We start from the raw sequence: 23,819 nt of genomic DNA, 5'->3' as shown, positions 1-23,819 counted from the left end.
AATTTCCTTCCCTGACAGCTAAGCCTTCCCAGCTGTACCTCTGCAAAGCGCCAGGGGAGTTTGCAGGAGCAGTGACGGATCTCCCGAGGCTCGAGCGAGTCTGTTCGGTTTGGATGTTTTACCCAAACGTGTCAGGAAATCAAGGGAAGCCCTGGAGATCTGGCTTCCCCAGAGGTTTTCAGAGCAGCTCCAGATTTGGCCACATGTAATTATTTACAAGCTGTCCGAGCTGCCTACGGTGTGCAGGGAAGGAGGCTGGAGCAGGTCGGTAGCCCAGCCAGGCCACGCGAAACAGCTGCTTATTGCAGCAAGCCCCAGAGTTGGAGTTCAAGGGGAAGAGAAGGGGAAAAATGGCCCCAAAGCCCTGGTCGGGGCTGCGTTTCCGTGCTGCAAGGGAAACCTCCGCTACTCGTGGGGTGTTCTTTGCTTGTAATCAGAGAAGAGCTGTGCTGTGCATCCTCTCAACCTTGTCAAAAATAATGAGAAACCATGCATTTCCAAATGAAATCCTACTCTCGCTCTGACAGGAAAATGTCTGCGCTAATGAAATTTCATTAGTGAACCCTTTGTCTTCTCCAAGGAGATTTGGGTAAACGCAGACAGGTTTTTGTTGGTTTTTTTGTTTTTTTTTTCTGGCTGAAGATCTCTCAGACAAAACCTCCCAGCCTGCTCTCCTGGCATCCCCCAGGGGACTGAGTGCTCTCGTTTCCTTCTGTGGTTTTGTCGCCTCCTTTCTGACCGAGCAGGGCCGAGTGTGTCCCCCTGGTCCCCAGGGGGACCGGAGCCCATCCTCTCTCCCTCCGTGCAGGAACGGACGCCAAGACGTCCTCCAGGAGACGGGCGTACAGTGCCAACCAGGTGGCCAACCACGAGCCCCTCCGGAAGGAGCCCACGGCCAGCGATCCGGGCAGCGCCCTGCTGAGGAATCCCCTGCGCAAAGCCCACCTGCAGGACCTGCAGCAGCTCAGCCCCGAGCCGTGCCCGGTGGATTTCCAGGTGGGTGCCCCCGGAGAGGCTCCGCGTGCGGCTGGGGCCAGCCTGCAGCACCGGGGACGTCTCGGGTGCGGAAGGGAAGGAGCCCGGGTCACGCCAGCCCTGACAGGTGCACTTTGTGCCGAGGTGTGCCCCAAGCACGGAGGAAATGAGGACGGGATCCTGCTCCTTGCTTCTGTTTGCCGAATGCCTCTCCTCTTCCTCCTTTGCTTTGCTGTTCGGCTCACCCCCAAGCTTCTCCCTGCCCATCTGTACTTTGGCCACGCGACGCAAACTCTGCCTGGGGCGCATCCGTGCCCTGCAGGGTCCCAGGGTCGGTCCCAAAGCAGATTCCCCTGCTTCCCCTGGAAGCCACAGCCCCTACAGAGCTTTGGGCTGAGACCCGGACACGTGTGACACTACGTCTGCATCCAGCAGCGGGTGAAAGGCGGCAGCCCCGGGGACAACTTCAGGCTGCTCTGTGGAAGGCTGGAGCCGGGTCCTCTCCCCTCCTCAGCATCGCCGCAGTGCTCAGCTCCGAAATCAGGGCCGGGAGGATGTGCAGCAGCTGCTGCTGCCACACTTTTGTTCCCATGGAAACACGGAGAGGGATGGCTGGGCTTCCACTCGGCTTCAGCTGCCGCTGGGGCGCAGGGGGTCTGCAGGCAAGGCTGGGGGATGAAGGGGACGAAGGGTCCCTGCTCCGTGGAGAGGAACGAAGCCTCTACCCTCTAGCTGAAAAGCACCTCAGGGAAGGCAAGCGCTGGTGTTTTGGGGGATGCCCTCAACCTCCCTCGCCTTGCCAAGGCCCAGCAAAGCACCTGGCCCGTGCACGAGAGGTAGAAAGGACCGGAGGGCAGTCAGTGCTTAACAGCGTGCGCCCTGCTCCTAATTAACTGCAGCCTGGTTTCGCCGCCCTGAGGGCTCCGAGGGCTCCCAGCAACTCTCCCGGCTCCAAGGCCGGCTGCCAGGGCTTGACATTTTTGGGGCTGTGAAGGCGAGCCTTCGGCTCATCCCCACGCACACCGTGCTGGGATGGAAAGGTCAGGGCTGGCGGCGGGCAGCGCGAAGCCCCGGCTCCTCGCCCTGCCTGGGAGGAGAGCCCAGGTTTTGAACGGGAAGGGGCTTCTTGGCTTGTAGGCATCTCCCTCCTCTCTAGGTGAGCCTCTCCCGCTTCGGGTTGCCCCCTCCCCAGCTGCCTGCCTCCCGTTTTTGCCCGTGGGCTCATCACAAGCTCAGTGGTGCTGGAGGCTGGGTTCCTGCCTGCCATCCGCACGAGATCTGGCGCTGCAGATGCCACAGGGGGAGATGCGTGTCTCCTGAAAGTGGAGAAACGGCCTCGTTAAAAATAAAATCCCGTCTCCCCATCCCTTGTTTCCCCCCCCCCCTTCCGTTACCAAGCAACTGGTGCTTGATCTTTCTGCCTCTCTTCTTTCCTTTGGCTCCCGAGCAAAGTCATTAAAATGCCTGGAGGGCTGAAACCCCTATTTCACCTCCCGCACGTCTGGGGAAAGAGGCCCTGGGGCTTCGGGCGCCTCGGGGATGCTCTGCGGATGCGTCCCAGTGGGCAAAGCTTGCCGTGTTTGCGTTTCCCAGCCCTTCGCCGCCAGCCTGCGCTCCTCCACCACCAGGATCCGCGGCACAGGTGCCCGCCGGCCGTCCCTGCTGCCCGGGAGCTGCGTGTCCTCCTGCCAGCGCCCCGAATCCCCGCCAGCGCCCGAGGCTGCTGCTGGACGGGGCTTGGGGCAGCTGGATGCCAGCGGCAGCCTGCGGTCCTCATCCGACAGCCGAAGCCCCGGGGAGCCGGGTAAGGGGGCAGAGGCGGCCCGGCCGCCCGCAATGAATTTTTGGTGGCGTGGTGTTGCCCATCAGAAAGCTGTGCTGAAAATTAGGAAGGGTTAATTGCGGTTTATCAGGGACAGAGGGGAATTGGGTTCCAGCCAACGTGGTTAACACTGTGGTTGTCCCCCTCTCTGCAGAAGGCACCCAGCATCCGTCCTTCACGTTCGAGACGGAGACCTCCTCCGACTGGGAGCCCCAGGACTGGGATTTCGGCGCCGCCCGGGGCTCCCCGTGCTCGCCCCGTGCCACCTGCAAGGCGGTGGTGAAGGGGCTGCGGGGCAGCGAGCCCGTGCAGTGGGAGGTCGCCTTCGACATCCGCCCGCTCCTCCGAGAGCGGGGCAGCCAGGAGGAGGGCGACGAGGACCTGTGGAGCGAGACCTTCCACCACCTGGCAGCCAAGTCCGTCATCCGGGACTTGGAGCAGCTTGCAGAGAGGGAGTGTGAAATCGAGCACGGTAATTAACGCCCGGAAATTAACGCCCTGCGTCCGGGTGGCTCGCTGACGCTTCGCCTGGCTCTCAAGTTTACGCGAGGCGGTGACGGGAGATCTTGCGTGCCTCACGTAGCTGCCCCTACACCTGCTGTGTCCTTTTCTCCCGTTCCTGCTGCACGTCGGCACGCTCCCTGCTCCGGCTCCTCTCCTCCACGCGTGGGCTGGCGGTGGTTTTTGAGCACTTAGTGCTAGGGGGTGGCATCAAACTCGGAGGGTCCAGCAGCAGCCAGGTGTCACCGCCCTGAGCTGCACGCCGTGCATCTCCTCAAGCTTCTGCTCCGTGAAATAATATCTGCGCGTGTAAAAGCAGAGGAGAAGCAGCACGAGGCATCGCTCGGAAGGATGCCCTCGCTGCTGGGCTCGGAGCCCAGGCGCCGAGGTGGGTCAGGGAGCTGGGTCCAGGGCACGGGTGCTGACTCCGGGCATCTCTCCCACGGCAGGGTCAGGCCGGCGGTACCAGCTCAACGCCGTCCACACCAGCAAGGCCTGCAACGTCATCAGCAAGTACACGGCGTTCGTGCCGGTGGACCTGAGCACCAGCACCTACCTGCCCCCCTGCGTCGCCTACACCCGCGCGGGTAATGCAGGGCTGCAGGCAGAGGGTCCAGCCTCAGCTCGGGGTGCCCAGAGGTGGCCGAGCTCGCCAGTCCGTGGGTTTTGTGGTTCCAAGTCCCTCGCTCACGCTGGCAATTCCCTTCTCTCGCGCCAAGGGCAAGCGGCCAGGCAAGGCAGCCCGAGGAGCCTCAGCTCGGGACACAGGAGGCACCGCGGCTTTTCCCCGGCACGTCCCCTGTCACCCTGCGGCCAGGACGGGGATGATGGATTTCATGGCACGGGTAAGGCTCCTTGGCTTTTTTGTCTCCTTCCTCTTCGTGGTGTAGTCCATTAAGGTGTTCATTTATTTATTTATTTAAGGGGTATTTTCTCTGGTCTTTTTTCTTCTGCCTTCTTCTTTTAATACGGTGCTCGGAGGAGATGCTGCTTCCCATGGCTGCCAGGCATGAAATCCATCCTCCAAGCCTTGGAGATGGCATTTCCGACACCATAGCCTGCTGCCGTCACATGCAGGACCCCCCACAAAAAGCCCTGGCATTTGCTCTGGACAATTAATCATGCATCTGCCCGGAATCCGTCTCCTTAAACAAGGCAAAAGCTGCAATTTACCCTGAAACTCCCCAGCCGCAGGCAGCGCCTGCTGCCCGTGCTTGGGAGTTAATTGGCAGCCGCGGCGCAGAGAGCACGAGGGATGAAGCGGGGCGTAATTAGAGGCGAGGGGATGCGAGGCACTTGCCTGTCACCAAATCCTCTGCTAATGAAGACAAGCTGGGCTGGGACTGCGTCAGGCATTGCCAGGGCTGCAGCTGAATTAAAATTGCCTCCGCATTCAGGGGCTTGCGTGGCGGGGAGGTGAGGGGTGCTGGCACCCGAGGCAGGTGAAGGCGAAGGCAGCGTCGGTGCCCGGCAGGCAGCCCATGGTGGCCTCCTCCTGCCCCAGCAGCGGGGTGGAGGTGGGCAAAAGGGGTTGGTGATTTTGGGCGGGTGATGCTGACGCCGTAAACCCCTTGCAGATGCGGACGAGGCCGGGCCGTCGCCCTGCAGCACCCCACTGTCCTCCGGCTGCCGTCCCCCAGAAGGTAGGGGAAGGTGCTCGCGCCTTTTCCCGAGGTGTGGGTGCCCAAAGGTCGGGGTGGCCCCGGCTAAAAACCTGTAGCTGCTTCAGGCCAGGCCTCACTGCTCCCCATGGCCGCAGCGCTCCTGAGAGCCGCTCTCCAGAGTCAGGCCGGGGCATGGGAGCTTGCAGGGAAATGGCTCCGGGCTGCTCAAACATAATCACTGGAAATCGAGTCAGTGATTCGGGCTCCTCACCCAATTTTCTGCTGAGTATTCTTTTTTTTTTAAACCTTATTGCCTACAATTAGGCCTGTGAGCGCAAGGCCTGGCTCTCTCCAGAGGTGCAAGGCACAGAGCCCTGGGGGGCGTTTCGTACAGACCTTCCCACGCTCGTTTTTAAGATGCACGGGGATTTTGTTGTCCTGTATTGTATGCAGGCAAGGGAAGAGGCAGGGTTTTGGTGGAGCCTCAGCAGCCCAGCGAGGCACCCCGCACCCCAAAGTTGTGGATTTTGCTCCCTGAGCTCTGACATCTGCTCTCCTGCAGCACTCGCCTGACTCCTGCCTTTATGTTTCTTCCCAGCGCCGTTCCAGAGCCTGGCTGCCTCTTCTGCACATTCCCCAAAACCCATCGAGAGCCTCTTTGCCGCGAGGTAGGGTCCAGCTCCACCTCTCTCTGCTGCCAGCAGACCTGCAGGTCCCGCGGGTCCAGCACAGACCCAAGCAGAGGGACGAGCAGCGAATGTAGTGCTGGTGGCTGGGGATGGGGACAGTTCGATGGAGGGGAGGTGGGCGCTGGAGGGGGGGGACACAGGCAGGTGACGGCCACCCCCCTGTCCTCCCGCAGGCTGACCCTCCACAAAACCAGGCTGCTGACTCGAGCTGCCAAAGGTTTCATGAGCAAATCTCCGGGCAGAACGAGCGAAGCCAGCTCGGAGGGTGACAGCGAGAGCATCGACTACCTTCCTCTGGTGAGCAGCTCCCGGCTCCGGCCGTGGCTGTGCGGGTGCTGCGGGAGGCCGGGGACCCCCGGCTCGTCCCGGCGGGCTCTTGCTGGCCAACAGAGACAGGAGCTGCTCCATCTGTGCACGCTTTCTCCCCGAATTCCCCAGCAGAGGTTAGTATCTCAGAGCTCTGTGTGCCCACCGCTCCTTGCAGGCGTCTCTGCAGCTGGCCTGTGGTGCCTTCCTCCTGAACTCGGCCTTCTGCGAGGCGCTCGGCATCCCCATGGAGAAGCTGAAGCGCACGTCGCCTTTCTCCTGCCACCGCCTGGCGCTCAGCCCCTCGAGCTCCAGCAGCGCCAGGAAGGCCGTGCCCGGCGGGGAGCACGCAAACCTCGGGCACGACGGGCGGCTCCTGGTCCCCGACGGCACGCGCGGAGCCGGCAGCCCCACCGAGGACGCGGCCGGCCGCCCCCGCCACTTCTCGGGGAGCGCCGTGGAGACCATCTCCAAAGCCCTGCGAGCCGAGAGCGAGCTCTCCCCGCCGGCCATCACCATCCGCCGCTTCTCCTCCCCGGAGCAGCACGGCCCCGAGGTCCAGGCGCTGCTGGCCGACATTGAGCTGCGGCGGCAGACGGAGCCCGAGGGGATGCTGTGGGCCACGGCCGTGGCGCTGGCCTGGCTGGAGCACAGCTCGGCGTCCTACTTCGTCGAGTGGGAGCTGGTGGCGGCCAAGGCCAGCCTGTGGCTGCAGGAGCAGCACTTCCCGCAGGGCTGCAGCCTGGCCGCGGTGAAGGCGGCGGCCCAGCAGCTCTTTGTCTTGCTCAGGCACTGGGAGGAGAACCTGGAGTTCAACCTGCTGTGCTACAACCCCAGCAGCGTGTAAGGAGCCGGGGGGAGGACAAGAAGAGAGGCTTGGGCAGCGGGACGGGGACCTGCCCTCAAGGGAGCAGCCGACGCTGTGCCTGAGGAGCTGAAGGCGCAGAGCGCGGCCCCCCTGGGCACCCAGCGCCGAGCAGAAACACCCTGCGTGAAAACAGCGAAAGGAAACGTAATTCCCTGCCAAAAGGCCAAAACGTCCCATCCTCCTTTCCACGCAGGAGCCTGCTGCGCCCTCCTGGGGGGCTGTGCCCTCCCCAGCCGTGAGCGACACCCCCCCGTCTCCACTCCTTTTCTTCCCTGCTGCTGTGAAAACGTTTTCCAGCCCAAAGCTCGCTTGTTACTAGAAGTCAGTGGCGTTCCCGACTTCAGTACAGCTTCCAGGCAGTATTTTTTATTTATTTATTTATTTTCTTCAGCTTTCTGCTGGAGAAAGGCCCTGGTTCTGTTTCAGCTGCACTGGTTTCGTCTGGGGGGGGCTTGGAAAAACCGAAGGAAACGCAGCTGAATGACGGGCACGCAGGTTTTGGCTCCTCCGCTGAGCAGGGATGGGTAGGAAGGGGAGTGTGAGAGGAAGAGATGAAAACTGCAGCTGGAGAGTGTTGGAAAACAGCGGGAAAATGTGGAAATATTGGCAAGGCTGTTCCCTTTGAGACAAAGCATCTTCTCTTTTAAACCTCCCCGGGGGGGGAAGCCTCCTCTCGGCTCCCCAGCAGAATGCCGGGAGCCAGGAGGGGCTTTGCAGGAAACCTTTTGCTTTTTCTGACTGGAGCTGGTGGAGATGGGGATCTTCACGGCTCTGTTAGCACTGGGGTTGTTGCCAGTCCCAAAGCAACGAGTCCCAGCTCCAGTCCGATTCTTGCTCCAAAAAAGCATCAGGGAGAGCTGCCACTTGGCTGTTTGGTGCCAAACAGCCTGGTTTGCGGCGTGCTGTAGCTCGCGAGCAAAACCTACCTCTTGATCCCTGCCTTTCCCTTCCCTCCACCCCACTTCTGCTCCCCAGGACTTCCCAAGCAGGGTTTATCCCCGGGCACAGCATCCCAAGCCCTGCCCGCCTCACCACTTGCTGGCTTCCCGACCTGCTTCTCCCCAAAGACCCAGAATCTCTCCTGGAGGCCGCCTCAGTGCTCTGCTCACCCGCAGCCACTGGCAAAACGAGCTTCTGCTCCAACACGGGGGCTGCTGGAGCCAGCAACTCCCCTGCGCCGGGTTTGGGCCGGGCGCTCAGGGCGTTGGCACAGCCCTCCCTGCATCCTCTTTTTGGGGAGAGGGGCCGAAAGGGGCCGGTGCTGCTCTCACCGCTGCCCTCGCTTCTCCAGCATCCCACGAAGAGCCTCTCGGTGCTGGAGGATGCTCCAGGACGGTCCACGCCAGGGCACCAAGGCTTCAGCGGGCGAGCATCCTTCGGCGCCTTGCCTTTCCCCGCTCGGTGTGCAGCAGCCTCGCCGTGTTGCAGCAGGTTCCCGGTGTCCGTCTGTGTCCGTCCGGGGGGGTCCCCGAGCGTCCCTGCTCCGTGTCACCTCATCAGGGTCCCCAGCTCCGCCGGGGGCTCCTCGGCGCCGTCGTGTTCTCCGTTGTCGTTGTCCTGGTAAATCAGAGCCCGCTTGATTTGTCCGCCGTGGGTACGCTGTTTCGGGGTCTCTGTCCGCAGTGTGGTGTGAGTTGTGTAGGAAAAAACGAACAAACAAACAAAAATACACAGAAATCCACCTCCTGACTTTGTGCGTGAATTACAGCCGGGGGATCAGAGGGGAAGGAGCCACCGAGCTTGCAGCAGGCCATGAAAAAAGGATGGCAAAAGCCACTTTATCACCACGGTCCCACCCCAACCGAGCTGGTGGCACCCGCCATGTGCTGGAAAAGCGCCTGCCCGCCGTGCTCTGGGTTTATCAGCTGCCTTCGCTTGGCTAATTGGGCTGCTAATGAGAGCTGGGGGGTGCCAGGGTCTCCCCAGCGTGGCGCTGGGTCCCCGTGGCCGCAGCCCGTGTCGTGTCCCCCCCGCTGTCCCGGGGGTTTTGCCCTGGTTCAGCCGTGGTCCGCAGCCTGGGTGCTGCGGTGCCGTCACCAAGGTGACCGCGAGCTCCTCATTAGGAGAAATTCGTTTGGTTGCCGTTGTCAGTCGGGGCTTAATAAATAAACTCCTTCCGTGCCGTGGAAATAAATATTTGCCTGCAGCTTCTGCACGGCGAGAGGGAACGGCTCCCGCTCCCCGGGGAGCCAGCACCGGCCAGGATTGCTCTGTGCTTTATGCAGAGGGGTGGTTTTGGGGTGAGAACCGGCCCGATTGGGGCAGCCCCGGTGCAAAACTGCAATCCTAACCTGGGCCTTGGAGCCCAAACCCCGCTGTGCTGCAGGGCATCGGTGCCGGCCACCGCTGCGTCCCCCCCGGGACCCCCAGCGGGGGCTCATCAGCCGGCCCCGGGGGGGGTGGGGGGGAGCCTTCGCTCGCCTGGGAGGGTTACGAAACCCGCGGGAGAGGGGGAGGACAGCAGAGCTTAAAAAAGAGCCCTCGCCACCCCCCAGCCCCGCCGGTGCCTGCTGGAAGGGCTGCAAGCTCGCCGGCAGCGCTCCAAGCACAGATTGCGCCTCTGCCCCCGTCCGCCCGCCAACCCGCCGCCGACGGGCGCTGCGGCGAGCAGAGCTCCAGATATTGCTGGAAAACGGGCTTTTTAGCAGCGTTTCTGTGCTTCGTAACCCCCCCCCCCCCCTCGCCTCCTCCTCCCGCTGCCCAGGCCGGGGTGCGGATGGGGTGGTTTTGGTCCCGTCTCTTAAAACAGGCGCAGCGGAGCGCGATCCGCCCGCGGTGCTCAGCAGGGTGTTGGCACCACCGAAACGAGCCCTGGCCCCAAAATCCCAGGGCAGGGGGGGGCTCGGGTCAGCCACGGCGTGGTCCTGCTCGAGGGATGCTTCTCTCTGGGGTTTTCGGCATCCCGGGGGATGCGGCCGCTCGGTGCCGTGGGCTTCGGCGCTCCCGAAATAGAGCCCGGGGCAGGTTTGGGTGTCGGAGGCATCTGAGCGCAGTCATGTGGATGTTATGCAAGACTTGATGATGGGTTGTAAACAGCTATTAAAATGATTGACGGGCCCGGGATGAAGTATTAGGGGGGAGGAAGGGAAAGATGAGTAATAATGATTAAAATAATTAACAAACCGAGACGTTCCGTAAATTAGGGGGAAAAAAAAAAAAGCTTTGTGAGGCTGGAGGAAGGTGCTGGGAAGGAATCGTGGCCCGAGCGTGCCCCGAGCCAGCGGGTGTGAGGATGGGGAGGGTGCCGGCGTTGGTAAGAGGCACGTGGATTTGGGGAACGAGGTTTTTTCCTTCCCCCTCACCTCGGCATCCACCTCCCTGCGCCACCCGAAAGGGCACCGGGTGCCTCAGATGGGCTCCATCACTGCTGCTGGAGCCCTCACACCTTGGAAACCCGAAGTGAATGGCTTTAAAAAGCAAATTTGGAGGAAAACCGGGTGGGTCTGGGTCCATCGAGTGCCACCAGGTCCCGGCAAACTCCGAAGCAGAGCCTGGACTCGGCGCTGAGCAAAGCGGTGGGCCTGGCCCCGAGCTAACGAGGAGAAACGAGCAGATTATGGGGAAGACAGCTTCTATTTATACATAAATACTGCAGTAATCAGCAGCGCGGGGCAAGGGGAATCCAATAGAAATATGTGACTGTTTAAGAAGCTTTTGGAGCAAAACGTTACACAAGCGGTTGCGTTTGGCTTGGCTGGATCCCCAAACCCCAGGAGACGGAGCCAAAACCAGGAGTGACCCCGGGTGCCAAGGGGAAGGTGAGGGGGTTCCCAGGGGCTTCTGCCCATCGGGTACGGGGGGACGAGGGGTCCCAGCCCCCCCCCTAAACGCAGACCCTGGGAGGGGAAGGCAATGCTGTGGCGTTGAACCCCGACTCCTCGCACCCCAAATGGGTGCGGAGCGCGCCCGCGGTCCCCCCCCCCCGGCCACGAGCAGCCCCTGGTGATTCGGAGCCGCCTGGCAGAAATACATCAAAGCCAGCGTCCTATATATAAAAGCACATATGGATTTCAGGGGCGCTCGCGCCCGTGCGTGCAGCAGCGAGCTGCCAGGGCTGTCAGTGGGTGCTGACATCTCCCGTAAATAGCTGCCGGCCGCCCCGCACCTTCGCGCACCGCCAACGCCTCGACCCCGCTCCCGTCCTCCCGCAGGCAGCCTGCATGGGAAAAAAAAGGGCGTTTTGGGCTTTTTTGGGGGGGGGATTTACTGAGGTTGGCAGCTTCGTAACAGCCTCACGTATCAGCCTGGACAATGGGTTCAGCACCTGGTTTTAATGCCTTTTTTTTTTTCTTTTTTTTTTTTTTTTTGTCTGTGCAAAGAGTGGGATCGACACTGGGGTCAGCTGCACCGGGTTGCTGTGGTTTGGGTTTCCTGCAAGGAAAGGGTTGGGGGGGGGGTAAGGAAATTGGTCTGTCTGGATTCCCTTCCCTAGGCTCTGCTCACATGCAGGGGGATGGTGGAAATTCAGTCCTTTGTGCCGTGAGGCACCGGAGCTGCTGCATCCCTGCTAAGCACCGGGGCTGCCGGTTGCTTTGCAGTGTTGCTTCTGAGGTTTAAATTAAAAAGAAAAAAAATAGAATACTGAAAAAGAAAAGAAAAGAAGCTTGCACTGACGGTGCTCTCCCCGTGGCCCTTTCTGGCCCTCCCTTCTGTGTCCCCCCCCCGCCCCGAGCCACCTCTCCCAGGCTGAGCGCAAGGGGCTGAGCGCGGCCGTGAGCGTGGCTCTGCCTGGCTCCCGGGGGGCTCTGTTAATTGCTCACCTCATTAAGCGCAGGGATGTCACGCCGCAGGTGGGCAAGAACAGCAAAGCTGGGGGCCCGAGAGCTTCCCCTTCCTCCCCGTCACACCGCAGGGCTGAGGACTTCTTCGTGGTTAACCCGCCCCAAGGGGAGCTGGTGGCACGGCCAGCTCCGCTGGGGGGGACCTGGGGGCCACCGTCCCTGGGGTGCTGGCCTGGGCTGCAACCCCCTTAAGGTTTATTTTTATTTTATTTGGCTTTTATTCCATTCTCCTACAAGCCGTGGAGGCAGCAGGGCTCGGGATGTTGCTGCTGGTCCCCGTCCCTCGGGGCGAGGCCTCGCACAGACGCCAGCTCCCGGCGCACCCAGCACCCAGCTCCCCTTTTTGTCTCAACCCCCTGCAGAACCAAGACCCTCCTGCCCCCTCCTCTCCCCAGACAGATATTACATATTATATTTACAGAATTACCTCCATTTCCATCTGCATAGGCTCCCAGACCTGGGTGCCTGGCGCCGGTGGGGGTTTGGGGGTGCCAGGAGGTGCCACGCGGTGCTGGTGCGCTCGGAGCAGCACGGGGGCAAGCGCGGAGCTGAGTCAGAGCCTGGCCCCAACCCCGCTCCGTGACTAACCACCGGGGGTTTTAAGGTGCTAAAATCACTTCTTTTTTCCTTTTATATATCTGTTTGCTGGTTATTTTGCTTTACTTTCTGTTAGCGCCCCAGCCAGGGGCTGGTGCTCCAGCCCGTGTGCGTGGCTCCGGCTTCTCCGCTGCGAACAATTTCGTGGGAAGGGGGCGAGCAGCCCCAAAGCAGCAACATTTCCCCCACCTGCCAGGGAGTTTAAATACCCCGAAATTCCCAAATGGGAAATGAACCCCCCAAAATCGTCGCTTCTCCCTGCGTGTGGAGCTAGGGGAAGGCGAGCAGGGGCGCTGGTGCCGCGGCTTTTGCTCAGGCTTGGCGCTGGGGGAGCATCGGCTGCCGCAGGCAGCTCCCAGCAAAGCTTCCTTGTTTTTGGGGTGGCAGCTCGACGCCTTGGGCAACGTATGAACGAAGGTGTCTGATGTTCTGCTTAGTCCTCGTTAGTGGAAGCAGCTCTTTGTAATAGGAGCCTTAACCCCAGGCCAGAGGGAAATGGGGAGCCTGGGGGGGGGAGGCAGCAGGGGGGCTCGGGGTTCTTGCAGGATGCCCCCCGTGCCCCGGAAAATCCCCAGTTCCCAAATCTGGGGTACGAAGCTCTCACTGCGGTGCTGTGAGACGTTTCCCTGCCCCAGCCAACCCCACGCGGTGCCGCAGGGACGTGCTCCATGGGACACTCAGGGATGGGGGCGTCTCTACCTGTTGTCCCCCCGCCAGAGCAGGGACCCCACGTCCCCCCAGATCCTCCGGCAGGAAAAAAACCACCCCAACATCTTGGGTCCATGCTGTTCTCCTGGAGCAGAACACAAATCCTATGGGAACAGCCCCCCCCCCAAAAAAAACACACAACCTCTGAACGCCCTGGAACAGGGGGCAAGGGGGGGGCAGCACCCCCCCCAGGGCACAATGTACCCGAAATCCCTTTGGTATGGGGACACAGGGAGGGAGACAGCCCTGCTGGCTGGTCGGGGCAGGAACACTGGCATGAGGAGGGGCCCAATGCCGTCAGAACAACCGTTTTTTTTGTGTGTTTTTGTGTTTTTTTGTGTGTTTTTTTTACCCACCAAAGGTCACCGAAACTGCCCAGTTCTGAGCAACCGTGGCTTTTCAACGAGGAACCTCTGCCACCAGCCCTGCTCCCCCCGCACCGGGGTTTTGCCGGGTTGGGATCCGAAACCACACGGGAGCCTCCCCTGGTTTTCACCTTTCCCCTCTCGATTTTTTCCAGTTTTCCCCAAAATGTGGGAAATCTCCCCGTTCTTCCAAAGGGTGAAATGCCCAGCAAACCCTGACCAGATCCCGCTGTTCCCCCACTACCACCACCAGGCTCTTTTGGGGCGGGATGGGGCCGGCTCCGTCCCCTGCCTCGGATGCGCGGCTCTGGCGGCCGCGTCCCACACCTCGCTCCCCGTGTGAGGAGTAAAGAAACGGCTTTTGCAGGGAACCGCTGCCCTACTTTGCCGTGCCCTATTTCTGGTGGGGACGAGGATTTATTTCAGGCGGCACTGTGGGTGCCCGTGCTTTTCTGCGGGGTTTTGCAAGCTGGGGCTTCGCTTGGGGCAGCGTGGCGAGAGTGCTCCACAGCAGCGCAGCTCCTTTCCTCGGGCACGGGGCTGGAGAGGCTTTGTTTTGAGGTTAGAAATGGTTTTTCCCCAAAAAATAAATAGATGAATAAGAGCGTGGCCTGCCTCGGTCCTGCACCAGCTGCTTTGGGAACGTGGAGCCCGTAGGGGCATCGCGTGAGAAAACCCCGAGGATGAGGATGGAGCAGCCCTGCTGGTGTCCCAGGGAAACCCAAACCCGGTGGGATCCCCGGCCTTTCCCAACTCGAGGTCTTGAATTCCTGCCCCGGACGCGAGGGGCGATGCTGCCCGAGGTTGCTGCAGTGGGGATTGGGAGCCTGCAGAGAACGGGGTGGCATTGGGGCTGGCTGAACCTTCCCCCGCGCGCTGCGGTGTGAGGGACCCCGGCACCTTCCCCAGCCCCAAAACCCCCAGACCCCAAACCCACCGGGGCACGGGATGGAGGCGCACACCTGGCTGGGGGGCTGCCGCCCTGCAGGCACTGCAGGGAGCTCAGCACCTCGCCCCTCCAGGCCGCTTTCCCCAAAGCTCTCCAGCAATAAATCCACGAACCCGCAAACCGCTCGCGTTTCATCTTTTTCCTTAATTTTTGTTTTCCTTTCCCCTACCAAGAGCAGCCGGATGGACCCGGCTTTTATTTTGTGCGGTTTCCATGGGGATGCAGCACTGGAGCTGCTCAGAGCCAGCTCAAGGAAGGGTCGTGTGTGTGTGTCCCCCCCCCTTTAGCCCCGTGTCACCGGATCCGTCCTCGCCCCGCCAAGGTCACCGGGGAGCCCGCGGGCTGCGCGGGGCCATCTGCTAAATAATGCACGCCATAACCCCCGGCTTAAGCCTTAAATCCTCCTTCGGGGCAGCGTCTCCGCGTGGCCGGGGAACCCCGGTGGGCTCCTGCCCGTCGCCACCACGCTCTTCTCCTTTTTCCCCCATCCTCCCGGCTGCCTCCGTCCCCCCCGGGGCCCCACCGCGCGCTCCCGCCCCATTATTTATTGAGCACGGCGGCCGGCGCCGCGCATGAAAGATGCATGGGGAAGGTCGGGCTGTAATTTAGCAGGATTGCCTCTTCTTTCGGCTCCCCCCCTGCTTCAGGATCCGGTTTTCTCTGCTTCGTCCCCCCCTGGCTCCTCCTGGGTGTTGGGGGATTTGGGTGCTGTGGGGATGGGAGGAAAGGGGAGATGTGCCTGGCATTTCCCAGGGCCGCAGGTCGGGTTTTTCATGCGAAACGGAGGGTTTTTGGCGAATCGGAGCAGGTGCCGGTGGCTGCATCCATCCGTGGTTGGTTTTTCCTGCGGTGCTGCAGCCACCAAAGCCGGGTGCAGCATGCTCTGCTTGCACCCAGACATCCCGTGGGTGCTGCCGGGTGCAAAACCCATTAATTTAGGGGGAAAAAAACCCTCCTGTGTGCCCACCTCCTGTTCATCGGGGTCACCGGGATGGAAATCCCCAGCGCCGAGGGCTGCCCGTCCTGCACGGCCACAGCCTCGGCTGAACCCACGGGGAAAGCACCACGAACAGGTTGAATTTTATTTTTTTTTTAAGGGAACGTTTTAACCAATCTTCCCAGCCGTCCCGTACCCGTTAGAAGCTGCATGGGGTAAAAAAATGAGAAATAAGCAGCCAAGCTGCCCTGCATGTGCAGGGGGGGTGAGCGCTGGTGGGGTAAGGCATGCCCAAAAAACCGCCCTGCCTCCGAACCCCCAAAATCACGAAAGCTGAGACCAAAACCCACCCCATGGAGCGATCATGGCACCCCTTTTGGGTACCTCCCGCCTCTGCAGGGCAGCACCAGCTCTGCCCAGCAGCAGGTTTTATTGTGGGATATTTATTTCTGGTAAGAACCCCCCCCTTCCCCGTTTCCCCCAGCTCCATGCCCAGGGCTGCGCCGTGGCTTCTTGCGGAGCCTCCGCTCGGAAAAAACGCGCCTGGGGCCCGGGGATGCGCCCGCACCCTCGGGTTTTGGGGGGATTTCTGAAATCTGGGGCCTCCCCACCGTGCTGCCCGAATTTTCTGAAGTTATCGGTGCCTGTGCCAGGGGAGGCTCTGCAGGCGCTGAGCTTCAGGGCGAGCTGCTGCGAGCAGCAGGGACGGAGCTGTTTTGGGGTTCCCCGTGCCCCCCGTTGGCTGCTCAGGCAGCCTCGCACGGAATTTAACCCCAAATTCCTCCCCCGGAGGTGTTTTCCCATCAAACCAACGAAATAAATAACCCTGCCCCCAATAAATATTAATGGCAATCAATTATTCAGACGCGCCGGCCCCGGTCACGGCTCCGTGCCCCCCCCGGCCCCCGTCAAAGCACGGCAGCTCCGGCTCGCTCGGCGTTTTGTCTCATTTTCCTTTTTATTGGTACATTGCAGAAATAGCCCTGTGTAGTGGAGGAGAAGTGCACCATACACGATATTTAAGAAAAGGAGGAAAGGAAACCTGGCTTGAGGTCTGTCATTCAGAGTCGCAAACAGAAAACAATAAAATAGGCCCTCGCACGAGAGGTGCTTGGTTTTTTTTTTTTTCCTTTTGTTTTTTTTTTTTTGCATGTCATGCAAAATAGTTAAAAAGAAAGACTAGAAAAGAGAAGTCAAAGAAACCCCACGAGAGACCGACAGAGGCGTAGGAGCCGAGCGAAGCCCCGGCGCTGCCCGCGAGAGCGCAAAGCCTGGGCAGGAAACGCGGCTCTCCGGCACCCAGCGTTTGGCACTCTTGTGATGATTACATCCATCAGGTTCATTTGTGATCGATTTTTTTTTTTTAATACAGTCTATTAAAGAGAGGAAACTGCCACAATATAAGAAAAAAAAAAATTACCCACACTACAGACTGCATGGTTGTTAAAAAGGCCGAGCATCCCCCCCGTACATATAAAATCTCCGTCTGCACAGAGCCGTTTGCTCACAGCAACCAAGAAGTGCAAGCTTTAAAAAATAAAACCACAATTCTCCCTCCAGTCCGTTCCTTTATAAAAGTTGTGTTTTGTTTTTCCCCCCCCCACGCATTCCATTGTGAACCTTAAAACGCGACCGAAATATAGATATCTATATATATTTTATATCATTTCCCAACATCGAAAGACACCAACGTAAAAAAAAAATAAAATAAAATAAAAACAAAACGAAATCAAAGAGCAGAACCAGTAGCATGGTACCTCCAAGTGCACGGATTCATTTTTGCAAGGTTAACTCGTGTAAACAAGGCGCCCGCTCGGCGCCACCCGAGGGTCCGAGCCCCGGCGCTGCGCTCGCCGTCCCCGGCGCAGAAACCCGCAGCGCCTCCGTCCCTCGCGAGCCTTTGTGGACGTGGCTGGGGGGGGGGGATTTTGGAGCGGGTTTTATTCTTTTTTTCCTCAATTATTATTTTTTTTTGTACGGAATTTTGCATCTCACGGGGATCCTGTGCTGTCCTGTCGCCTGCATCCCCTGCGCGGCGTGCTGGCGGTGACGGCGCTCCGAGCCCGGCGCGTTGGTTCTCCCGGTGCCTTTTTTTTTTTTTTTTTTTTAGTTAATTTTTGCCAAAACCCTGGGATATTGGAAACCGCCCCCCCCACACCCGGCCCCGGTTTTCACCGAATGTCCCCGGAGAGGTATTAAACACCGGGAGGGGCCTTTTCGGAGAGATTTTGCAGCACGTCATCGATTCTATCATCTTCGATAACCACTGGAAAGCAGGAAAAAAAAAAAAGAAAGAAAGGGGAAAAAAAAAATGAAAACAAAAGCGGGGTTGTGAATGCGGTGCGGCAGAGCCCGGCGGGGAGACGGTACCGGGGGGGGGGATGCGGAGGGTGCCCGGGGTGGGGGGCACGGTTCTGGGGGGGGATGAGGAGGGTGCCCGGGGCAGGGGGAGCACCCCAGGGGCACGGTCCTGGGGAGGGGATGCGGAGGGCGCCCGGGGTGGGGAGCACGGTACTGGGGGGGGGGATGCGGGGCACCCTTGGGATCCCCGGGGCAGGGGGGAGCATCCCCAGGGCGCGACCCCAGCACGGGTGCGCTGCACCCCTGGGGACACCGAGGGACCCCCGGGGGGGGGGTGGGGGGGATGCGCCGCACCCTCGGGATCCCCGGGGGTGCCAGACGCGGGGCGAGCATCCCCGGGGGGGTCCCCGCAGCAGGCTCCCGGCGCTCCCCCCCCGGCCCGATTTCGGTACCCACCTCTCTTGCTGCGCCCGATCTGCCCCAGCTTGGGCGGCCTCTTGCCCTGCCCGGCCGCCAGGAGACCGTCGGGGCCGCGGAGGCGGACGGGGAAAGGCAGCTCCCCCCCCGCCGCGCCCCCCGCCAGCTGCCCCTCGCCGTAGGGCGGCCCCTCCGCCATGCCCGGGGAGGGGGGGGGGGGGGACCCGGCGGCGGGAGGGGGGGGCCCGGTGGTGCCGCCTCCCCCCCCCGACAGCCTCCCGGGGCTCGGGGGGCCCGCGAGCCCCCCCGGGGCAGCGGCTCGGCGGAGCGGGGCGGCCGCCCCGTCACATCCCGGCCCGGCCCCGGCCCGGCTCTGGCGGCTCCGGTGGCTCCGCGGCGGCGGCACCGGCGGCGGCGGCGATAGAGGAGCGGGGGGCGGGGAGCGGGGCGGGGCGGGGAGCGGGGAGCGGCCCCCCCACCCCCCGGGCCCGGGACCGCCTCCCGGAGGGGTGGCCCCGGCAGGCTCGGGGATCCCCGGGGTGCCCCGAGGCGGGGGGAGAGCCCCGAGGGGCCGGGGGGTGAGGGGGTGACCCGCTAAAAGCGTCGAGGTGGCCGGGGGTGCCCTGTGACGACCTATGGGGAGCCTGGAGCCGCCCTATAACCAGCTGTAGGGAGCCCGGAGATGCCCTATAACAACCTACGGGGAGCCCGAAGCCACCCCAAAACAATCTACAGGGAAATTGGAGCCACCCTATAACCATCTATGGGGAGCCTGGAGCCACCCCATAACAATCTATAGGGAGCCCGGAGATGCCCCATAACCATCTGTGGGGAGCCCAGAGCTGCCCTATAACAATCTATAGGGAGCCTGAAGCCACCCTATAACAACCTATAGGGAGCCCAAAGCCACCCTATAACAATCTATGGGGAGCCCAAAGCCACCCTATAACCATCTATGGAGAGCCCAGAGCTGCCCTATAACAATTTATGGGGAGCCCACAGCAGCCCTATAGCAGTATATGGGAAGCCTGGAGCCACCCTATAACCATCTATAGGGAGCCCGGAGATGCCCTATAACAACCTCTGGGGAGCCCGAAGCCACCCTATAACAACCTACAGGGAAACCGGAGCCACCCTATAACGATCTATGGGGAGCCCAGAGCAGCCCTATAACAGTCTGTGGGGAGCCTGGAGCCACCCAATAACAATCTATAGGGAGCCCGGAGATGCCCCATAACGATCTATGGGGAGCCCAGAGCTTCCCTATAACAATCTATAGGGAGCCTGAAGCCACCCTATAACAACCTATAGGGAACCCAAAGCCGCCCCGTAACAGTCTATGGGGAGCCCGAAGCCACTCTACAACAATCTACAGGGAAACTGGAGCCACCCTACAACCATCTGCGGGGGGCCCGGCGCTCCGTGCCACCCTTCCCCAGGCGGCCGCGACATTTCCCCGGCGCTGTCCCGGCAGAGGGCAGGAATCGGCCGCTTTTTGTTCCCGGCACGGCCCCCGCTGCGGGCGAGGGGCACAGCGGGGCGGGGGGGGGGCAGGCGAAGGCCGCGGGAGCGGGGCTGGGGCTCGCTGCCCCCCGTCCCCCCCGTGCTGCCCCCCCGAGCCCCCGCCACCCCCGAGCCGCCAGCTCCTTACACAGGGGGCGGCTGCGCCTGAGACAGCGCGGGGAAAAAACCTCCAGAACAGGAGGCGAAAGGGAGCGGGGGGAGCGCTGCCTCCCCCCCCCCAGCCTTATTTTTAGGGGTGACGTCCCCGCGGGCCCCTGGCAGGACAGGGCTGTTTGGGGTTTTTGTGTGGGTTTTTTTTTTGGGGTGCTGCCGCTCCCCGTGCAGGGAAAGGGGCAGCTGGGTGGGAAGAGGCTCCTCGGTGGCCACGGGAATAAATCCCCGAGCCTGCAAAGCGGGGTCCCGGCCCTCGTCGTGCCCAGGTGAGGCGGTTTTAGGGCAGCGGCGTGAGAAGGGCGAGGAGGGGGCAGGAGGGAGCCAGCCCCGCGGGGGCTGCTGCTGCTGCTGCTGCTTCTTTTTCCCCGCCTCCCCCTGCCGCAGCAGGCGGGCACTGCCACCTACAGCCCGGCTGGACGCGGCCCTTCCCGGCGCTGGGTTCAGCCTCCGCTTTGCCGGCTGCCGGAGGGTTTGGGTTTTTTTGGGGGGTTTGGGTTTTTTTTGGGGGGTTTCTCCCCGCAGAACCGGGCCAAGCGAGCCGGCCGCGGGGGCGTTTCAGCTGGTTAACGCCCGACAAACCCCCGCCCGCTGCTCACAAATTCTCCCGGCAGCTGGCAGAAAGGCGTTTCTCTGGGAACGTGCCCCAGAGCAGGGTGCGGGCAGGCCGGAACCAGAGGGCAAAGTACCGCGGGCGCTCCTCGGCCGCTGCTCCGTGCCCCAAGCCCCGGGGGGGGCTCCCCTCATCCTCCCGGGGTGGGGAGAGCCGGAGGCGGCGATGTCAGGGCCACGGGGAGGTAATGAGCCGAGCCAAACCCACCTCGCAGCCACTTTTATTATTTTACAGCCCGTCCCGGCTCCCAGCTCAAGCCTGGCCGCGGAAACCGCGTTTTCACTTCCTCGTTCTCCTGTCCCAGCGCGGTGAGGAACCAACGGCCCCCGGCCGCACGCGGCAGGAGAGGGAACCGCCGCTCCCCTCCCGCCGCAAAAACATCGGCGTTCACGCAAAACCCCGCCGAAGCTCCGTAGGAGACCGTCCCGCTCAGGGGGCGGGGGAGCTGCTGCTAGGTGGCGGCGCTGCCCGCGTGCCGCAGCCTCCCAGCTGCCCCCTCGCCACTTTTTGTCACCGAGTGTTCCCGCTCCGGGTACCTCAGCAGCGAGCTGGCGTCGTGCCTCCACGCAAACCTTCCTCCGTACGCAGCCGAAGCGCCCCGCTCCGCTCCAGCCCCCTCCCCTCCCCAGCATTTTCAATTCTCTTCCCAGCAAAACAAACAAAAAAACAAACCCCACACACACAAACCGCCTGTCCAAGCAGCGAGACGTGTCAGCCGAAGCAGGACCAGCAAGAAAATCCCCTCTGGAGAGGGAGCTGTAACGCCCCAAAGCCCCCCCACCGGGCGCGGGGGTTTAGCTGTTGTAGAGGGGCACCACCCTGGCGATGGGCTGCCTGCAAATGGGGCAGGCCTTGGGGTCCTGCAGGGCGCGGTAGCACTCGCTGCAGGAGCAGACGTGGCCGCACTCCAGGAAGACGCAGGCCTTGGCGTTGCTCAGGCAGATCACGCAGGCGTTTTTCGGCGCCTCCGCGCCCTCTTGGCGCGCCAGCCGCTGCTCCTGGGCTCGCCTGAACTCCTCCTGCAGCTGCTCGAGGCGCTGCCTCTCGCGGCGGTGCCGGTACTGCTTCCGCAGGAGGAAGAAGAGGACGGCGCAGGTGGCGAAGCCGGAGAGGACGGCGAGGACCTTCCAGAGCCTGACGCTGGCCTGCTGCTTCTGCAGCAAGGCGTCGAAGTCCGCGCTGCTCAGGTAGTACCGCAGGCCCTGCTTGGGCGGCTGCAGTCTGATGGTGTTGCTGTCCAGCACCAGCTCCCCCACGCCCGTCAGCACCGTTCCCACCTTCAGCATCTGCTCCGTCTCCTGGATGCCCTTGGGGCGCTCGCCGCTGATGTAGTGGCCGAGGACGTCGGTGAAGGACTGCACCGAGGGGTGGAACTTCTCGTACACCGTCTCCAGGCTGAGCTCGGCGGCGTCCAGCGGCTTCATCACCCTCACGGCGACGCCGGCGCCGTCCTCCGGAGGGGCCAGCTCGAAGGGGGCCGTGTTGGTGCGCTGGTGGATCACCTTCTCGTAGTCGTTCCTGGGGGACAAAGCGAGCGTCAGCGCTTCCCCCAGGCGCCGGAGCAGCGGGGAAACGCGCCGCGGTCGGGCTGGCAGTGCCAACAGCAGCACGGAGCAAGCTTTGCCACGCCGCAGGGTGCCTGCACCTCGTGGCGTCACCCTCCTCCCTTCCCTCAGCGCTTCCAGCATCACGGAGAAGGCGCTCGGGGACAGCTAAACCCCCTAAACCCCCCCTCCCGTCACCTCTGCAGCTGCGACGAGCCGCGGCGCGGCGAGCGGCACCGCCCGCCGCGCGGGAATTTAACGTGTCATCTGATGAGCTGAGGCTGCTCGGGCGCGACGAGAGGCCGGGGGCGGCGGCGGACGCGGTCCCTGCGCGGGACTGCCCGAGGCGCTCCCCTCCCGGGGGCGCGGGAGGGAGACGTACCAGAGGTGGGTGGTTCGGTTCCACACCATCTTGTGCTCCTGCAGCGTCAGCCTCTGCACCACGCCCTTGCAGTCCTCCACGAACTGGCTGCTCAGAGTGTCCTTCACGGAGCGCACCACGCCTGCAACACAGCCGGCGCTCACAGGGGGCCGTCCTCGCACACCGCGGGGGGCACGGGCACCGAGGGGGGCCGGGGCACCAAGCCCTCAGGCTGCGAGGCAGTGCATGACGGCCAGGGGGTTGGGGTTTTTAGGAAAGAAGAGGGGTTTTTGGTGAAAGGCGTGGGCTGGGGAGGGGTAATGGGGGAGGAGGGGTTGTCCTCATACATGGGGGGTGCACAGACACCGAGGGGAGCCGGGGCACCAAGCCCTCACGCTGTGAGGCACTGCCTGACAGCCATGAGGTGTGAGTGGGGTTGGGATTATTAGGAAAAAAGTGGTTTTTTTGGTGAAATGCATGGATTGGGTCGTTCTCGTACAGGGAGGGGGGTGCGGACACCAAGGGGGGCCAGGGCACCAAGTGCTCACACTGCAAGGCACCACCTGACAGCAGCAGGGTTGGGATTTTTTGGCAAAAAGGGGGGTTTTTGGTGAAACACGTGGGCTGGGAAGGGGTAACGGGGTGGGGAGGGGGTGGTCCTCATACATGGGGGGTGCACAGACACCAAGGGGGACCAGAACACCAAACCCTCACACTATGAGGCACCGCCTAACAGCCGCGAGGTGTGTGAAGGGTTGGGGTTTTTAGGAAAAAAGAGGGGATTTTGGTGAAACTCATGGGCTGGGGAGGGGTAACGGGGGGGGGGTCATCCTCATACGGGGGGGGGGTCATCCTCATACGGGGGGAGGGGGGGGCACGGACACCGAGGAGGGTTGGGGCACCAAGCCCTCACGCTGCGAGGCACCGCCTGACAGCCACGAGGTGTGTATAGGGCTGGGATTTTTAGGAAAAAAAGCGTTTTTTTTTGGTGAAATACACGGGCTGAAGGGGGTGTGGGGGGGTGGGGGTCAGCAGCCGCCCCCCCCAGCCCCTCTCCTACCTTCGATGACCGCATAGGGCACGCAGCGCCCCGGCGCCTCCAGCAGCACGGCCCGCAGCTCCCCGTCCAGCCGCAGCCTCCTGGCGCCCTGCGGGACGGGAGGAGGAAGAGGAGGAGGAGAAGAAGACGGCGGCGGGGGCCTAGCGGCGGCGGAGGAGCTAGGCCGCGGCCTAGGCCCGGGCCCGGTGTTCGGGGCTCGGGGCTTCGCGTTCGGCCCCGGGGGCTCCCGGCACGCACCTGCAGGCCGCGGGCCAGCCGGGCCTTGCGGCGGTACGCGGAGCACAGCAGCGCCGTGAGGGCGGCGCTGGCCGCCAGCAGCGCGGCCTGCAGGGCCGAGGGCCGCCCGCCGCCTCCGCCGCCCTCCATGGCCGCCGTCACCATGGCAACCGGCGCGGCGCGGCCCGATGGCGTCACGCGGCCTGGACGCTCTAGAAAGCGACCATAGAGAGCGCGGTCCTCCGAGGGAGAGAGGGGAGGGGGCGCGGTCCTCCAAGGGGGGGGGGGGAACCCAGTACTGAGCCCCCCTTTTTTTGTTTGGTTGGTTTTAATTTTTTTTGGTTTTAGGAGAGGATTAGCACCAATCTCAGCCTCGCACCCGCAGGGTTTTGAAGGGGGATAAACCCAAATCCCAGCCCCACTGCACTTGTGGTGGGAAGATTAGCCCAAATCCAAGCCTCCCACCCCCAGATTTTTGGGATTTGGGGATTTTTGAGGCTAAACCCCAGCCTCACAGGGCTTCTGTGGACG

The 23,819-nt window shown here is 62.3% G+C and overlaps 3 protein-coding genes across 5 annotated transcripts in view; 1 reads left to right on the top strand and 2 right to left on the bottom strand.

Moving 5' to 3' along the window:
* VWA5B1 (von Willebrand factor A domain containing 5B1) overlaps positions 1 to 17,370 on the top strand; it is a 34,705-nt gene extending 17,335 nt beyond the window's left edge. For 2 of the 3 annotated variants that reach the window (XM_083803040.1, XM_083803039.1), the window contains 8 exons: positions 809 to 996; positions 2,569 to 2,779; positions 2,952 to 3,269; positions 3,748 to 4,143; positions 4,876 to 4,941; positions 5,501 to 5,570; positions 5,765 to 5,888; positions 6,076 to 17,370. In XM_083803040.1, coding sequence (XP_083659166.1) covers positions 809 to 996; positions 2,569 to 2,779; positions 2,952 to 3,269; positions 3,748 to 4,143; positions 4,876 to 4,941; positions 5,501 to 5,570; positions 5,765 to 5,888; positions 6,076 to 6,744 — 2,042 coding nt within the window. In that variant the 3' untranslated portion in view covers positions 6,745 to 17,370. The remainder of the gene's footprint in view (positions 1 to 808; positions 997 to 2,568; positions 2,780 to 2,951; positions 3,270 to 3,747; positions 4,144 to 4,875; positions 4,942 to 5,500; positions 5,571 to 5,764; positions 5,889 to 6,075) is intronic. The other variant, XM_083803038.1, reaches the window with a different exon arrangement.
* CAMK2N1 (calcium/calmodulin dependent protein kinase II inhibitor 1) lies at positions 16,042 to 18,618 on the bottom strand. The gene is made up of 2 exons (XM_083803062.1): positions 17,860 to 18,618; positions 16,042 to 17,368 (listed from the first exon to the last, which is right to left on the bottom strand). The coding sequence occupies exons 1-2, from the start codon at positions 18,017 to 18,019 to the stop codon at positions 17,298 to 17,300; spliced, it is 231 nt and encodes a 76-aa protein (XP_083659188.1). The 5' UTR covers positions 18,020 to 18,618; the 3' UTR covers positions 16,042 to 17,297.
* A 1,693-nt stretch (positions 18,619 to 20,311) lies between these two features.
* Positions 20,312 to 23,468, bottom strand: MUL1 (mitochondrial E3 ubiquitin protein ligase 1). The gene is made up of 4 exons (XM_083803046.1): positions 23,310 to 23,468; positions 23,073 to 23,160; positions 22,034 to 22,154; positions 20,312 to 21,625 (listed from the first exon to the last, which is right to left on the bottom strand). Exons 1-4 carry the CDS (start codon positions 23,451 to 23,453, stop codon positions 20,902 to 20,904), a joined length of 1,077 nt encoding a protein of 358 aa, XP_083659172.1. The 5' UTR covers positions 23,454 to 23,468; the 3' UTR covers positions 20,312 to 20,901.
* Between the last annotated feature and the right edge of the window lie 351 nt (positions 23,469 to 23,819).

Source organism: Anser anser (assembly GCF_964211835.1).
Source record: "Anser anser genome assembly, chromosome: 17".
NCBI classification, from domain to species: Eukaryota; Metazoa; Chordata; class Aves; order Anseriformes; family Anatidae; genus Anser; species Anser anser.
The sequence above is the reverse complement of the archived record's forward strand: the minus strand, read 5'-3'. Positions and strand labels throughout refer to the sequence as shown.